Source organism: Pan paniscus, chromosome 4 (assembly GCF_029289425.2).
Source record: "Pan paniscus chromosome 4, NHGRI_mPanPan1-v2.0_pri, whole genome shotgun sequence".
Lineage (NCBI taxonomy): Eukaryota > Metazoa > Chordata > Mammalia > Primates > Hominidae > Pan > Pan paniscus.
The window spans coordinates 73358605-73377673 of record NC_073253.2 but is presented as its reverse complement, the minus strand read 5'-3'; the positions used below and the strand labels follow the sequence as shown (position 1 = coordinate 73377673).

At 34.3% G+C, this 19069-nt stretch overlaps 1 protein-coding gene across 3 annotated transcripts in view; it reads left to right on the top strand.

Moving 5' to 3' along the window:
• The window catches only part of NIPBL (NIPBL cohesin loading factor), a 187341-nt gene that overhangs the window by 79869 nt on the left and 88403 nt on the right, over positions 1-19069 (top strand). For all 3 annotated transcript variants that reach the window (XM_003806649.5, XM_008956019.4, XM_063604507.1), the window contains exons 4-8: positions 2272-2399; positions 5651-5750; positions 6286-6437; positions 15051-15211; positions 16118-16214. In XM_003806649.5, the coding sequence (XP_003806697.1) occupies positions 2272-2399; positions 5651-5750; positions 6286-6437; positions 15051-15211; positions 16118-16214 (638 nt within the window). The remainder of the gene's footprint in view (positions 1-2271; positions 2400-5650; positions 5751-6285; positions 6438-15050; positions 15212-16117; positions 16215-19069) is intronic.

Below are 19069 nucleotides of genomic sequence, written 5' to 3'. Positions count from 1 at the left end.
TTTTTAGATAATAATTCTGACCCATGTAGCTCTATGGATATTTTTTCAGCTCTTTTGAACTTATCTTGGGGGATCCATCATTTGTGCAGAGATCTGGTCATGAAACTATATCCCTGTCTGGGCGCGGTGGCTCACACCTGTAATCCCAGCACTTTGGGAGGCCGAGGCAGGCGGATCACGAGATCAAGAGATTGAGACCATCCTGGCCAACATGGTGAAACCCCATCTCTACTAAAAATACAAAAGAAAAAAAAAATTAGCCAGGCGTGGTGGCGGGCGCCTGTAGTCCCAGCTACTCGGGAGGCTGAGGCAGGAGAATCACTTGAACCCGGGAGGCAGAGGTTGCAGTGAGCCGAGATCACGCCACTGCACTCCAGCCTGGCAACAGAGTAAGACTCCGTCTGGGGAAAAAAAAAATTATTTTTCACTGCAAAACCAATACATATTTATAACAACAACACAAAAATGTGTAAAAAGTAAAATCTCTCATTCTTATCCCTTCGTATTCCACCACACAATGTTACTCATGTAACCTGGCATTCTTTATTTTTTTAATTTAAAAATTCATCATGTAGGGGAATGAGGATAAACACATTATAATGGAGAGATATCTGCATTAGATGCGGTACATATTTTTGGGGCATTTTTAAAGCTGATGACTCTAAGGTGAGATACTTACTAAATGGATTTTCTAATGGAGAAGCTAAGAAATGATTGGTTAAAATCAGAAAGAAGTATACTACTACTAATATTTTGTCACTCCAAAAATTCAGCAATATCTAAATCACTTCTTTTTTTTTTTTTTTTTTTTTTTTTTTGAGATGGAGTCTTGCTCTGTTGCCCAGGCTGGAGTGCAGTGGTGCAATCTCGGCTCACTGCAACCTCCACCTCCTGGGTTCAAGTGATTGTTCTGTCTCAACCTCCCAAGTAGCTGGGATTACAGGCCCCCACCACCATGCCTGGCTAATTTTTGTATTTTTAGTAGAGACAGGTTTTCACCATATTGGCCAGGCTGGTCTCAAATTCCCGACTTCAGGTGATCCACCCACCTCGGCCTCCCAAAGTGCTAGGATTATAGGGGTGAGCCACTGTGCCCAGCCTCTAAATCACTTCTTATGCTTGTACATACTTATTCAGTAGTTTTCACCAAATATTTAAAGATGTAAAGGAAATAGCACACGTAAAATAAGGACTTATTTTATGGAGAGCTCCTGTAAGATTGCCCTGGAAATGTAGTGAGTCTTATCATTGGACACCATCTTTATAGGTCTTCATGGTTAGATCCAATGAGTAGAACATTGACATGTATAATGTAAAGTTAAAACACTGCCTATAATTAATTTTACCATCATCTCCCATGGTTATGAATTTAATTTGCTACTTACATTGAAGTTTATTGAAAATTGCTGCTGTGAAGTGTATTGAAATTTGCTGTTTGGTTTCCGCTTCTCCCACACCATGACATTATTTGAGAAAGCAATGTAAGATGGAAAAATTACATAACCTCTGGGTCTTGTCTTTATCAGTGTGGCAACAGTATCTTATTTGTAAGACATTCCCAGAAAGTCAGACTCATATTCAGTTGTAAGAAAATATATTCCAATACCAAATATCAACTTTTTGTGTAACTTTCACTTGTCTACCCTTCCATTATTTTGAATAGTTTAGAATAGAATGTATTTCTTTTCTATTTTAGAACTACTTGGAAATTATTAAACTCATAGTTCAATAAAATAGTGTTTTGGGCTTTTTTTCTCTTGACTGTGTAAAGTAAAATGAAGAAAAAGATTGTCCTTAGAAGAATCCCTCTCTGTTATTTTTGATAATTATATTTCTCCCAGGGATAGCATATTTGAAAATTCATAACTGTTGGGTCAGCCACAGTGGCTCACACCTGTAATCCCAGCACTTTGGGAGGCCGAGGCGGGCAGACCATCTGAGGTCAGAAGTTAGAGACCAGCCTGGCCAACATGGTGAAACCCTGTCTCTACTAAAAATACAAAAATTAGCTGGGCGTGGTGGCAGGCACCTGTAATCCCAGCTACTCGGGAGGCTGAGGCAAGAGAATCACTTGAACCTGGGAGACGGAGGTTGCAGTGAGCTGAGATTGTACCATTGCACTCCAGCCTGGGGGACAAGAGTGAGACTTCGTCTCAAAAAAAAAAAAAATTCATATTGTTGGCCATACCAGTGTGATTTACTTTTATATGATAAGTCTTCTTAAGAATCAGTCACCATTTTAATTTTTGATACTTATTTTCTCAATGCCAGAGAGTTGAAAGATAACCTTGGCAGTGATGACCCAGAAGGTGACATACCAGTCTTGTTGCAGGCCATCCTGGCAAGGAGTCCTAATGTTTTCAGGGAGAAAAGCATGCAGAACAGATATGTACAAAGTGGTGAGTTTCTTAATAACTGAATTCCCATATCAAACTTGTTTTATACATATTTAAATCCAGGTGTCTTCTTTAACAAGCTGGCCTATCAGGAATGTGATGTTTATGCCTTCAGTCAAGCCAAGAACAAGAAGGAAACTAAACTGATAAGATTCTTGTAGTTTAATATGTAACTAAATTCCTTGAGAATTAGACAAAGCTTTAAGTGTATTTTGTTAAATATGTTGGAATATATCAGTTTACTCAGCTTAAAAATTTTTTTGTTTTAGAAAATCAGAATTAATTTGAAATAAGTATTTCATTAATTAAATAAATATTTGCAAAGCTTTTGAACATGTACATTGTAGCAGGTATATAGAGTTTTAATACTGATTGTGATTATATTCATGGTTTTCTAGTAATTGATTTAATACTCCTGTTGCCTTAGCAACAGAAAAATTGGTTAAGTATTATTATTAAAGAAAAATTGATTCATGGTATTATAAAATAATAAAAATATTACATCCAACACAGATATAATTTTTATGTAGTCATGGAGTACCTTTGGGTTAAGAGCATTGTTCTGTTCAAGCTTACTGAATTTGACAAGCCCAAGTGCCTGTTTGGCTCTCAAGATTAAAATAGTCAGGGCAGGAATAGCTTGGACAACTTCAGAAAGTTCAACTTTGTTAATTAAATAATTGTATTTAAGAATTTTATCAGCCGGGCATGGTGACTCACGCCTGTAATCCCAGCACTTTTGGAAGCTGAGGCAGGTGGATTGCCTCAGGCCAGGAGTTAAGACCAGCCTGGGCAACATGGTGAAACCCTGTCTCTACAAAAAAATACAACAACTAGCCAGGCATTATGGTGTGCGCCTGTAGTCCCAGCTACTTGGGAGGTTGAAGTGGGAAGATCGCTTGAGCTCAGGAGGTCAAGGCTGCAGTGAGCTGAGATTGCACCACTGCCCTCCAGCCTGGGCAACAGAGCGAGACCCTGTCTCCAAACAAAAAGAAAAAATAAATAAAATAATTTTGCCAAATTCATTTTGGTTTTGGTTTACTTTGTTGGCAGCACTTCCATGATGCTTCCCATTCTGTTTCCTTTAAATAATATTGCTTTGCTGATTCTGTGTACTTGTGTTGTTTGAATGGTATTTTGAAAGCAATTGCATAGTTACTATTGATTCCTCAAAATGCATAATGGGGATGCTTCTGACTGACTTGCCTTTTAGCAAGTTGAAGGTAGGTATGCACGACAGGGCCCTGACTTCACCAGAACTAATAAGTTAGATTGCAGTAGTAGGAGACAGATATAAATAATGAAGGAAGCTAGAGTTATGACGGCTTTCTGGAAAAATGTTGGAATTGAAAGAAAATGTGGAAAGAGTTGTGTGGAAGAAAGACTAATAAGAGTAGGAGTATTAGTTTTATGAGAATGTGAGTAAATCTAATATTGGATAAATGAATCTAAGGCTACTAATACTACATTTTTGCAACTTACATTTTTGAGTATTTGGGTAGTAAATCACCCTGATAAAAACTTTTAGAGTGTTCACCTCTCAGTCACATATTTTGTGTTTTATACTACATATACTTGTTTTTTAGTCCAAAATATTGTTTGATTTCTATATACCCTACTTTGTAAAAGCATAAACTAGCATTTAAAATTAATCAATTAATTGCATGTTATTTTTTTTTTTTAAAGCATTTTCCTGGTGATATATGGCTTTGAAATTTTAAAAGTTGGCTGGGCGTGGTGGCTCACGCCTGTAATCCTGGCACTTGGGAGGCCAAGGTAGGAGGATTGCTTGAGCCCAGGAGTTCAAGACCAGCCTGGGCAATGCAGAGAGACCCTGTCTCATTGAAAAATAAAAAATAAAAATAAAATAGAAATTTTAAAAGTTGATTTTGGGGTTGTTAAGTTTAAATATGAGTCATGCATGTGGAGAAAATTGTAATAAAATGCAAATCAGTTTAATCATAGTTCTTTGGAACTTAGAATTAATTGAAAAGGACTGTTAGAATTTCATTTACCCGTTTTATTTAGAAAGCCATTGCTTTCAAACTAGTAATTCCAGTTTGTCCCCAGTGATGGCTGTTAATTCAGGGGGGAAAAGCTTTTTAACTCCTGTCTCATTGAGTGTTCATCTCCCTCCAAAAGAAAAAAAAAAAAAACCTCCAGCAACAATAATTATAGTAATTAAGCTATTAAGCTATGGAGCAAAACAATTCTGTGCTGAGTTTGAGTTGGAAAAGAAAAGTCAGAAGTTGAAATTTAGACTACATACTTAAGAAAACACCCTTCAATGGTAGACTTAGAGGCGATTTTGAAACCTAATTTCATTCAGCTACAATCTCTTTTGTAGTACTCTTAGCAAATCAACTTCTGTTTGAATATTTCTAGTGAAAGCCACTTTTTATAACAACAGCAGGAAATGAAATTTGGAAATACAATTTGATGCTTGCAGCTGCCAAAAAAGAGATTGGCTATAGAAATCATAAGAAAATTCAGGGTGTTATTTGTAGATTTTTATCTGATTTTGAAATGTCTAAATAAGTGAATTTTTCTGTGTCTCCCATATAATGAAATGTCATGTGAATAATTGAGAAATAATGTCTAGCTTGGAAATAAATGTAAGAACCAGAATGCTCTTCACAGGTTTTTATTTTTTAATAAAATATTCCGTTAATCCCTACTATGTGACAAAGAGTTATTGTGAAAGAAGGAATAGGTACATTCTGTTTTGCTTCAGAAGACATTCAGATGGAAATTGCAGGAATTCAAACTTTCAGCCCATAAATAAAGTACTTTTTAAAACCTGTGTCTGAACCATGATAATACAAATAGTTTTGTGAAATTAAGTTCCCAAGCATGAGAGATGTATATGATAAAATATTCATGTAATAAAAACTACCCTGAGTCCTGTTGTAGAAGGAAGTGTATTGTGTTAGGTGCGAGGTTAGATAAGACAACTTTTTAAAAAATCTTTTCAATTCTAAGGCTAAATAATAGAATATTGAGTAAGCAAGTAAATTTTTTAAAAATATTATAATCTCTGTTTCTAGTCCTGGATTAGTTTTATGGAAAATGGTGTTGTAATAAAATTGTTCTTGAAATTTACAGTTTTACAGTGTCTATATTTTGCTCTTTGAAATGAAAACATTGATCAAAAAAATCTCTGGAATGTTTGAAAGAATAACTGATTTCAGTTATTTAAAGGACACTTTACTGTTAGAAGAAAATAACGTTCTGTATTTTTGTGTTTTGCATAGGAATGATGATGTCTCAGTATAAACTTTCTCAGAATTCCATGCACAGTAGTCCTGCATCTTCCAATTATCAACAAACCACTATCTCACATAGCCCCTCCAGGTAATATATGTATATATCGTTTATTAAATATTGTCTTGTATGGTGAATATGCTGGTGAATATATGGTTCATACATTTAGGTAATGGTGGATTATTTAGAGTTTAAATAGTTGAAATACTTAAATAGTAATCCACTTTGCATTTGCCTTAAAATGTTGTATATGGAAATAGTCTGATATGCTAATTGAAGTAGCTACCATCTTAGTAACGTAATTTCATACAGACAAAAAATGTTAAAATAACTAATGTGTTTGAGATAAGATTTACGGAGCATGGCTTTAAGTACCTTAAACAGATTGGTACTTTTATATAAGTAAACAAATTACCTGTTTTTAAAAACTTTTTTATTGTAACTCTTTGATTATGAATTGTGAACAATTTTTGTATGTTATTTGACTATTTTGCAAGATTCTTCTGTTTGCATAGATTTTACATATATAAACTAAGAGTTCAGAGGACTTTGTGACAGTCAGATTTCAAGGAATAGCATGTTTATTTTATTTCCTTATATTTTTTATTTGGGTTTTGGGTTTTAGCCGGTTTGTGCCACCACAGACAAGCTCTGGGAACAGATTTATGCCACAGCAAAATAGCCCAGTGCCTAGTCCATACGCCCCACAAAGCCCTGCAGGATACATGCCATATTCCCATCCTTCAAGTTACACAACACATCCACAGATGCAACAAGGTAAGAAAGTTGTTTGTAACTTTACTGGGAATGTCTAAGTGCTTTAATTCCAAGCAAATTTGTTTTTTAAAATATAATTATTAAACACAAACTAAAATACTATACTGTATACTTATTTGTCAGTGAACCTTTTTAAAGATATGGCTTAAGTCATTAAAACAATGTTACACTTACCATTTGAAAATTTGCCATTTTAGGAGGTGAAAGGAGCAGTGTCATTTTGGCTTTTTGGGTTCAGTTATTATATAACTAAGTATATTTAGGTGTGAAATTAAGAAGAACTGCGTTTTTAAAAATTGCTCCTTCTTCTTACATTAGCACTAAGCCAAGGGACAATTACATTTTAATTGGTAAAGTAGATACAGTCAGCCTTTCACATACATGGGTTCTGCATCATGGATTCAACCAAACACGGAGTGAAAATATTTGGAAAAAAAATTGAGTCTGTAGTGAACATGTACAGGCGTGTTTTCTTGTCGTTATTACATAAACAATATAGTATAGCAACTGTTTACATAGTACTTACATTGTATAGGCATTGTAAGTAATCTAGAGATGATTTAAAGTACTGTATAGTGCATAGGGCTATATGCAAGTACTATGCATTTTATATCAGGGACTTTTAAGCATTTGCAGATTTTGGTATCCACAGAAGGTATTGGAACCAATCCCTCATGGATACTGAGGGATGACTACTATGAAAAATTTACTATACTGTAATAATTTGTAGTAAAAATTTACTGTAGTACAGTAAAGGAAAATTAATCTTAGATGCAAAAATCTGAGATTAAATTACCAGTTCTTACTTGATTACTAGTTCTTAATGTCATAATGTTGATATTATGATGTCTTTTTAAGGTTATATTGCCTGGAGATATATTTCATGGTTACTAAATAATTGATTTATTATTAGTATAAATTGTATGTTTTAAAGAAATTTTTTAAAGCAGAAAAGTGCAAAGGATAATATAAAAAACATCTTTATTTTTGTCCTCCTTAATTAACAGCAAATTTTAAAAACTTGCTTTCAGTCACTAGTTTCTACATGTGTATTCTTGTTTATTATGCATGAAGTTGAAACTTTATTCATTAATAAACTTATTAATGTATAAACTTTTAACTTTGTCATCCATCAAAACAGCTAACTCTGGTTTCCCAAAACCAGATTATGAAATATTAGGTTGAGCTTTTTTACACACGAACTCAAGGAGAAACTGGGAAGCAAATTTGATACATTTGAAATAGACACAGCCAGGTGTGGTGGTATGCACTTGTAATCCCAGCACTGTAGGAGGCTGGGGCAGAGGAATCATTTGAGCCCAGGAGCTCAAGACCAGCCTGCGCAACATAGTGGGACCCTGTCTCTACAAAAAAAAAAAATTAGCCAGGCATGGTGGCACTTACTTGTAGTCCCAGCTACTCAGGAGGATTGCTTGAACCCAGAAGGTCAAGACTGCAGTGAGTCATGATCACACCATTGCAGTCCAGCCTGGGTGACAGATTGAGACCTATCTCAAAGAAAAGAAATAGACACTTAGAAAATTACTGAATTGAGTGTGAGTGCCAAACATACATATCTATGTGTATATGCAGATTCTTAATATATGTAAAATACTATTATACTCAAGTACACAAAAGTCTGAGGGACATTTTATATGTAATGGAGGAAAAATGTCAAAAGAGCACATCTGTTTCTTATGTAAATGTCCATATACACATGAATGTGTGTAAAACAGAATGTAAATTTTATCTCTAAGAAATGTGATGTGTTTTCACAAAATTAACTTAGCTTTTTAATGTAGTTTGAGGACCTATTCAGTATTGTGTCATTTCTTAGAAATGCTCAGATAAAGAACTAAAAACCATACTCAGGGATTAGCCTCACCCAGATATTAAAGTTATTCTAAATAAAAAAATTTAGTCAGTACTACCCAAAACAGTTTCTATATTCAATGTAATCCCTATCAAAATACCAATGACATTCTTCACATAAACAGAAAAAATTTATATGGAACCAAAAAAGACCCCAAATTTCCAAAGCAATCCTGAGGAAAAAGAAAAAAGCTGGAGGCATCACACTACCTGACTTAAAAATACATTACAAAGCTGTAGTAACCAAATCAGCTTGATACTAGCATAAAAACACATAGACCAATCCCAGAATAGAGAATCCAGATATAAATACAGATATTTACAGGCAACTTACTTTTGACAAAGGCACCAAGAACATAAAATGAGGAAAGGACAGTCTCTTCAATAAATAATGCTGTGAAAAATAAACTCAAAATGGATTAAATACTTAAATCTGAGACATGAAACTACTAGAAGAAAACATTGAAGAAACACTCCAGGATGTTGGTCTGTGCAAAATACTTTCTGTTTAAGATTTCAAAGCATAGGCAACCAAAGGAAGAAATAGACAAATGGGATTACGTCACGCTAAAAAGCTTCTGTACAGCAAAAGAAACAATCAACAAAATGAAGAGACAACCTACAGAATGGGAGAAAATATTTGCAAACTATCTGTTTGACAAGTGATTAATAACTAGAATATCAGGAATATATAAGGAACTCAATAGCAAAACAATAACAACAGAAACTGATTAAAAGCCAAAAGATGTGAGTAGACATTCTCAAATGAAGACATAAATGGCCAGCAGATACAGCAAAAAATGCCGAACATCACTCATCATCAGAGAAATACAAACAAAAAGCACAGTGAAATATTATCTTGCCTTAATTAAAATGGCCTTTTTCAAAAAGACAGGTAATAGTGAATACTGGTGAGGATGTGAAGAAAAGGGAATCCTCATATACCGTTGGTGGGAATGTAAATTAGTACAGCCTTTATGGAACACTGTATGGTGGTTTCTCAGAATACTAAAAATAGAGCTACTGTATGATCCAGCAATTCCACTAGTAGGTATGTATCCAAAAGAAAGGGAATCAGTATACTGAAGAGATGCACGCCCATGTTTATTGCAGTACTATTCACAAAATAGCCAAAATATGGAATCAACCTAAGTCCCCCATCAGTGGATGAATAGAGAAAAGGTGTATGTATACACAATGGAATATTACTCAGCCATAAAAAAGAATAAAGTCCTGTCATTTTCAGCAACATAGAGGGAACTGGAGGTCATTATGTTAAGTGAAATAAGCAAAACACAGACAAATATTATATATTCTCACTCATATGTGGCAATTAAAGTGGATTTTAAGAAGATAGAGAATAGATTGGTGGTTACCAGAGGCTGGGAAGGGTAGAGGAGGGGAGGTGTTGAAGAGAGCTTGATTAATGGGGACAAATATACTGTCTGATAGGAGAAATAACACACAGTGTTTAATAGCTCAGTAGGGTGACTGTAGTTGACAGCAATCTATTTTATATTTCAAAATAGCTGGAAGAAGATAATTTGAATGTTTTTACCATACAGAAAAGACAAATATTAAGGTGGTGGATATCTGAATTACACTGATGCAATCTTTACAAATTATATGAATGTATTTATCACATGTATCCCAGAAATACGTGCCTCTATTATCTGTCAATAATAAAACATAATTTTATTTGAAAAAGAAGAAAGTCTGGCAGGGAAAAAGTGGATAGGTCAGTAGGACAGAGAGAATGCAGACGTGAGACAGTTTAGACTATTGAGAAAGGTTGCATTTTTTTTCAACTTTATATTACAAAAATTTAACCATGCAGAAAAATTCTAAGATTAGCACAATGAACCCCTTCACCAACAGGTATCCTGCCACTTTGTCCTTAAGTACATCTGCTAAGAATATTCTCCTATATAAAAAATTAAGGTCAGTTCTGTGGTATCATCTAATATCCAGAATACATTTGACTTTTACCAATCCAGTTGTCCTAAATATATTTTTAATATCTTTTCAAAGCATGTTCAAATCTAGGTTTTCACACATTGCATTTGATTTTTACATCTCTTATGGAGGCTATTTTAATCTAAAGCAATCTTACACCTTTTTCACCCCATGACACTAATTTTTGGTTTTTGAAGAGTTTGGCCACTTTTGTTGTAGAATATTTCATATTCTAAACTCCACTCTTTTCTGCTGGTGTTGTTTAATTTGTTTTCTGTATTTCCTATCAAGTAGAAGTTAGCTTTAAGGTTTTACTAGTTTCCAGTTACACATTTTTGGCAAGAGTACTTGGTAAGCAGTGTTGTGCACTTTACATTGTATCTTATCATTATCATAAAATGGTCTCAGTATCGGTGGTGTTTAGGTGGTGAACCTCTGTTTATTGTAAAAGTACATATTTTTCCCTTTGCAATTAGTAAATAATCTGTGGGATGATACTTTGAGATCATGTAAATATACAATTTCCCATTAATCTTTTACTTAAAGGGGGTAGCATTCAGTGAATCTCATTTTATCAGTTTTTACAAAGTCATTGGAAAAACGATGATTTTTAAAAATTTTATCATTCTAAAGATTACATTTTAAAATCAGCATATAAGAATGGATTGTTTAATAAATGATGTTGGTGATTGTCTAGGTATTTTGCAATTTTAGCTGGATTCCTGGATCACTGAAAGCAAAAGTGTTCTAGATTAATAAGCTGTTTGTATTTTTTAAGTCATAAAATTATAAGAAAAACGTGGGCAAATTTTTGGTATTCTAAGAGTTGAGAAGGCATTATTTCTAAGCAGACCAAAAACCTCGATTGTAGAAATGAAAAAAAAAGATTAATTATAAATTTGTATATAAGAGAACAGAAATATATAAATTACATAAATATAAAACAAATATGGGGGATATATGCAACATTTATTATAAACACAAAGTATTGATTTAATATACCGAAATCTCATACAGATCGATAAGAACAAGACAAAAATGAACTAAAGAAGTAAACAGGCAATTTACTGGAAAAGAATAGCCAAGTCGATACAGAAAGATTTAATAAATATATGAAATTGTGGTCACCTTAGCTAATAGAGATGCATTCAAAATTAAGATGAAATAAAATTTTATATCAGATTGATAAACATTTCAGTCTTCATAGTGATATAAATTGGTGCAACTTTTTTAGAGAACCGTGTGTTTGACAGTATCTATCATATAATTTAAAATTCATATACCTCACTCAGTAGTCCAAAATCTACCTCCCTTAAAAGAAGGGGAAAGGGATAAAAACATACTCAGACTGTTCTAACAAGTTCTACCAAACATTAAATGAAGAGATATGCTAATCTTAATCCATTCCAGAAAAAAGAAAAACAGCAACACTTTCTTAACTCTTTTTATAAAGTTAAATTACAATCTGGATACCAAAATCAGGTGAAGTGAGGGGAGTATGAGAAAGGAAAATTATAAATCAGTCATCACATATGAATATTCATGTCCTGTTCCCGAATTGAAACAAAATGTTTCTAATTTTTTCTACCACTAGGTAAGATTAAATCAATCTCTTTTTCTTTCTTCCATACAGATGGGGTCTTGCTGTATTGCACAGGCTAGACTCAAACTCCTGGGCTTAAGTGATCCTTAAGCCTTAAGGTGAAACAAATTTTTTAAACAAATATTAAGAAACCAGGCCAGGCATGATTGCTCACTCTTGTAATCCTATCACTTTGGGAGGCCAGAACGGGCAGATTGCTTGAAGCTTAGGAACTCAAGACCAGCCTGGGCAACATGGTGAAACTCCATCTCTCTCCACAAAAAATTAGCCAGGCAAGGTGGTGTGCGCCTGTAGTCCCAGCTATTCGGAGGCTGAGGTGGGAGGATGGCTTGAGCCTGGGAGGCAGAGGTTGCAGTGAGCTGAGATCACGCCACTGCACTCTAGCCTGGACAACAGAGTGAGACTCTGTCTCAAAAAAAAAAAAAACGAATAAGCAGTGTTATCAACCTATATGACAAAATTGGATATATATATGAATTGGTTAGAAGACGACAATATAATTCAGATTATGGGCCTGGGGTCCTGTGAGCCTTTTAACAGGTCTCAAAAGAGCATTCAGAAAGATTCAACTTCCATTCATGACATTTAAAACTTTTCACTGAATAAGAATACATTAAGCACTTTGGGAGGCCGAGACTGGTGGATCACGAGGTCAGCAGATTGAGACCATCCTCGCTAACACAGTGAAACCCGTGTATACTAAAAATACAAAAAAGTTAGCTAGGCGTAGTGGCGGGCGCCTGTAGTCCCAGCTACTCCGAAGGCTGAGGCAGGAGAATGGGGTTAGCCTGGGAGGCGGAGCTTGCAGTGAGCCGAGATCGCCTGGGCAACTGAGCAAGACTCCGTCTCAAAAAAAAAAGAAGAAAAATACATTAAGCTGGGTGTGATGGTGCACATCTGTAGTCCCAGCTACTCAAGTGGCCAAGGCAGGAGGATCACTTAAGCCCAGGAGTTTAAGTCTAGCCTGTGCAATACAGCAAGACCCCATCTGTATGGAAAAAAAAGGAGAAGAGGTTGATTTAATCTTACCTAGTGGTAGAAAAAATTAGAAACATTTTGTTTCAATTCAGGAACAGGACATGAACGCCTATAATGACATTTATTTAGTGGGTGTCCCAGCCAATACAGGAAGATAAGAAGCGTTAAACTATGTATAATTATTGGTAAGGAAGAAAAAAGTGTCATTTTCAGGTGACATAATTGTCTTCACAGAAAATCCGAGATAAGCTACAGACAAGATACTAGAATTAATAAAAGCATTCCACTTAGTTACTGGATACAGCATCATTATAATGAAATCAATTGCATTTTTATATACAGAAATAAGCAGTTATAATCTTTTTTGATAGCATTAACAGTTTAAAAGAGCACCACAAGATACCTAGGAATAAATTTAATGAAAGATGTAAAAGACTTTTGTGGAGCAAATTACAAAACTTTTGAAAGAGATAGAAGAAAACTTAAGAAAATGAAGAGTTATGCCATCTTCATGGATAGGAAGACTCAATAGGGTAAAGATTATTATTACACCCGTATCTATAAATTCAGTATAACACTGATAAAAAATCTCAAGGAAGGTTTTTGTGGAATTTAACCTGCTTCTAAAAATTCAGGTAGAAGTTGTTCAAGAATAGACAAAATAATAAGGAATGAAGTGTAGCAGCTCAGTCTAACAACAGTCAAGATTTATTGTAATATTGGTGCACATGGAAAAAATAACATATAGTGAAGTAGAACATGATGAAGAGCTTAGGAACATACCCATGGACAAATGTAAACTTGGTCCATATGGCATTATATCTTAATGGGGGAAAGAATGATTTCTTTAATTAATGATGCAGTTCTTCATATGGAAACAAGTAACATTGGATCCCTATCTCACACTTAAAAATAAGTTTTACATGGGTTAAAGACCTAACTGAAAAACCAAAACTGTAAGGCTTTTAGAAGATACAGGAGGCTGTCTTTTTATGACTTTGTGTAAAGGAGGGGATCTGAATGGCCAGTACACAAGAGAAGATGCTTGGCTTCACTAGTAATCAAGGAAATCCAAATTAAAGTGACTGTCAGAAACATTTCCTACCCTTAGAATGATAAAAATTATTGGCAAGGATATAGAACAGTGGGAACTCTCATACGCTACCAATGAATACAAATGGTCATAAGTAATCTGTTATTTAGTAAGGTTAAAATATGCATATCTGGCAATTTCACTCCTAGGTATTGGCACCTAGAGCTCTTACACATTTATAAAAACAGTCCTCATGTACAAGAACATACATTGCAGCATTGTTTATGGCAGCAAGCATTTTAAGCGATTTGAACATCCACATAAGAATGAACAAATAAATAGTGTACATCATACAGCAGAGTATGTGTAATTATTTAAAATAAATGAATTTACACCAGGCACAGTGGCTCACATCTACCTGTAATCCCAGTGCTTTGGGAGGCTAAGGCAGAAGGATCATTTGAAGCCAGGAGTTTGAGAGCAGCCTGGGCAACATAGCAAGACCCTATCTCTACCAAAAAAAGAAAAAGCCAGATGTGGTGGCAGTTTCCTGTAGTCCTAGCTACTCAGAAGGCTAAGGCAAGAGGATCACTTGAACCCAGGAGTTTGAGGTTACAGTGAGCTATGATCATGCCAGTGAACTCCAGTCTAGGTAACAGAGCTGTCTGTAAAAAAAATAAATAAATAAAAGAATTTAAAACTATATATATACACATATATATATATAAAATCTCAGTATAATATTAAATGGAAAAACAAGTTATATAAGGATAGATACATATATCATCTATATAAAATTATAATGTAAAAACAACACAATGAATTACTTAGGAATATATTCATGCATAGCAAAGGTATAAAGATAACACATAGGCAGAATAAACTCAGATCAAAATAGTGGTTACCTCTAGGGAGTAAACGGAAAGGAATAGAGGAGAGAAATAACAGATAAATGGAGATCTTCAACTGTATTTGTAATGTTTTAGTTCTTTTCAAAAATAGATTGGAATCTGGCAGAGTGTTAAGATTTGATGAAACTAGTCAGTACATGAGTATCTGTTATATTATTCTCTGTAATTTCTATATGCTTAAAATATTTGTGAATAATTACTATTCTCCAAGACTGTTAAGAATCTTTTATTAAACCTTTTTTTATTCTTATTAATTTCAGCATCGGTATCAAGTCCCATTGTTGCAGGTGGTTTGAGAAACATACATGATAATAAAGTTTCTGGTCCGTTGTCTGGCAATTCAGCTAATCATCATGCTGATAATCCTAGACATGGTTCAAGTGAGGACTACCTACACATGGTGCACAGGCTAAGTAGTGACGTATGTAATATATTATCATTAAGGTGATAAAATAGTTCTAATATTTGTCATATAACCTAGTATTTCCATTTCAAAATTTGAATGATACCTACCGTATATCATTATACTAGGTACTGAGTACAACATGGCTCCTGCACATACAGAGCTTAGTCTAGAGCAGGATTGGTCAAGTGTGACCAGTAGCCTGAACCACAAAGTGAGAATGGTTTTTACATTTATAAAGAGTTATTTAAAAAAAAAAATGTGATAGAGACTGTGTGTGGCCCACAGAGCCTAAAATATTTATTCTCTGTTCCTTTATAATGAAAAGTTGGCTGACCCCTGACCTCGAGGTTTAGGTTCTTAATGAAATATTTCAGTTTTAGGTTAATACTGCTCACACTAAAATTTTTTTTTTTTAAGATAATAAGCCTGTATTTATTAGTACTTGACTCTTTTTCCCTCTAATACTTGTACAAAGTTTTGTGTCTGAAATTTAATATTGCCTTGATGTTATTAAAATATTCCACATTCTGGAAATTTGCCTTGTTATTGATTTGATTGTATTTTATGTAAGCTGCATGTGTCTAAGGATAACACAGATGACAATAAACTCTGCCCTCAAGACATTTACCACCTGGTAGAGTATTCATAGCTCCTTTTGTAGAAAAAAGCAAACAAAAATGGAGCATACTAGTAATACAAATTTTCTTATTCATTGCCATGCTTAGGCTGTTGATTCTTTTGGATACAATTTCAATTCTTCTAAGATATACCAAGAAGAAAACAGGAAAGTGCAGAAGAATTATGCTTTTGAATTCCAACACTTTACCTGTCAGTAATTTATGTCTCTTATTGGTTCTCTTTTAAGATTTCTATAAAGCCTCTCCTGTCATTCAAAAGATAAATTGTATACTCTATTTTTAGGATGGAGATTCTTCAACAATGAGGAATGCTGCATCTTTTCCCTTGAGATCTCCACAGCCAGTATGCTCCCCTGCTGGAAGTGAAGGAACTCCTAAAGGTACTACTGTAACTAAAATTTCCTTCTGTATATTTTATATTTGAAGTTGAATAAAGAACTCAGACTTCCTAAAGCAGATATTAAAAAGTTATTCTGTATTTTTTTTTTCATTGTAGAAAAAAAAAATAAACCTGTACAAGCAGGTCTGGATCATGGGATTTAAATCTGTCCCTATTCATTGATTCATTTATCTTCCACTTACCCAGTAATCTGTTGATAGTATTCTCGGATACATCCAGTATCCATTCTCTCTGATAAATCCAGTGGTCTTTTCAAACCACAACGTTCTTCTCTTAAACATTTGAAAATTTTGATCAGCTTTCCTCTTTCCTCCAAAAAGACTTATTTCATATGAGCCTATCTGTTTTTCTCCCACTTCTTTCATTGATACTTTTTTTCTTCATTAGCTCCTCTCCTTATTCTTATTCTTCTCAAGATTTCTATTATTAGACCTTTTATCACTCATTGTACTTTTTTCCCTGGCCGTTTTATTAAGTTTCATTAACAGCATTGATTATTTTCATGCATAAGACTCCTAAATCAATCTTTGGCTCCAGTCTTGTCTCCCAAGTTCTAATTCTTCATTTCCAGACAAAACTTCCTTCATACCTAGCGGATATTTCCAATTCATGTTCAAAATGGTTTTCACTGTTCTTTCTGCCATCCCATCTGTCTTAATGCTATTCCAGTCCTGAATCATTGTAACTTAAAAATTTTAAGTTATCATAAAGCCTCTTCTCAACTATTTAGTCATTTATCAAATCTAACCTGTTCTATGTTAATTTTTAAATCTCTCACATCTACTTTTATCTCTGCCTTTTAAAATTCTTTTATTCCAGATCTAAGTTAAATGGGTGATCTTCCATGGGCCCTCCCCTAATCTCCTCAAGCTATTAGTTTATATTTTTTGTAAGAACTTTTACTACTTTATGCACACGAATTTCAGTTTATCTTTGAATTTTCAAAGAACCTTGCATGGTCTTCTATCTGTAACAGATTCACAAAATTGTGAATTTAAGTCCAGGTTTGAGCCAGTTTTTAAAATACTTAAAATTGTAGTCAAATAGTTTTAATTATCAGTTTGTTGGAAGAGAAAACTGTCTTCTACTTTTTAAAATTAGCTTATAATTAATTTTAACATAGCTGGTAAGATATTCTCTCAAGTAATGAGAATTTCTAATTATAGCCATCTGAAACATAAAGATATTTTACCTCGTATCTGCTTCATATGGTAAAGATCTTTTTTTCACTGATTGTGTTCGTACTATTTATCAAGGACATTTTTCTTTTTTTTTTTCAAAAATTTTTTAAAAATTTTATTTTATTTTACTTTAAGTTCTGGGATACATGCGCAGAATGTGCAGGTTTGTTACATAGGTATACATGTGCCATAGTGATTTGCTGCACCTATCAACCCGTCATCTAGATTTTTTTTCTTTCTTTCTTTTGAGACAGAGTCTCGCACTGTCACCCAGGCTGGAGTGCAGTGGCAGGATCTCAGCTCACTGCAATCTCCACCTCCCGGGTTCAAACGATTCTCCTGCCTCAGCCTCCTGAGTAGCTGGGATTACAGGCACATGCCACCACGCCCGGGTGATTTTTTTTGTATTTTTAGTAGAGACAGGGTTTCACCATGTTGGTCAGGCTGGTCTCAAACTCCTGACCTCGTGATCTGCCCGCCTCGGCCTCCCAAAGTGCTGGGATTACAGGCGTGAGCCACCACACCAGGCTTGTCGTCTAGGTTTTAAGCCCCGCCTGCATTATGTATTTGTCCTAATGCTCTCCCACTTCTTGCCCCCTACCCTCCAACAGGCCCTGGTGTGTGATTTTCCCCTCCCTGGGTCCATGTGTTTTCATTGTTCAACTCCCACTTAAGAGTGAGAACCTGCGGTGTTTGGTTTTCTATCAAGGACATTTTTCATAGAGTGAAAGTTGAGCTGTTATGAGCCATTTCAATTCTGTAAATTGTATGAATTTTCAGGGATAAAAACCCGGCTTCTGAAAGAGAGAAAAACTTCCAGAGTAACTATTTGTAGGTTAGATACATATCCCACAAGTGTTGTCAAGGTGAGAAGTTATTTAGATTGCCGGGGAAAGAGAACAGGGAGATAGGTGATTGATCTAGATAACTAGCTTTTTTTCTTCTGACTCTTGAGATTAGATAGATAAATAGTAGATGAACTTTAGATAGAAATGGAAAACTTTAAAACAAATAACCTCACTAATATATTATTCACCAAAAGCTTGAACTTCTGTCATGAAGTTGTTTTCTAACTAGTTTTGAAGGGTAAGTGCATTGTCAGTCTATCTTGATTTTTAGATTAATTATTAGAATTTGAAGTTTGTTCTAAAGTATATATAATTTGCCACATAGAATTTAAATACAAAGGCATAATGGTATATTACAATTCAGACTTAGACAAATCTTGTTTTAAATCTTCAGGTTTGTTAACTACATAACCTTGGGCAAATTTCTTAACCTCTGTAGGCTTCATGTTCCATTTGTGAAAAATTTTAAAGATAATACTCAAGAATGTTGTAAAAATCAAGTGAATTGATATGTAAAGCACCTTTCACAACTCTGACACAAAATGTTAGACTAACATTTATACTTAATTGCTCCCATATCATCTTTATCACACTTGAGTCAATAAAGTTGTATGTTTATATATAACATTTAAAATACATTAACCTTGCTAATTGAAAGTCCAGATTTATGTATCATGGAAAAAGACTGAAAGCTTAATTGAAGGCAGTTCTAGGTTTAAGTTCTGTCTGTAAAAAAACTTTTATCTTGACCAATTTTTAGAATTTCTTACAAGTTTTTAAATATTTTATAGTGTAGTGATAAGAAA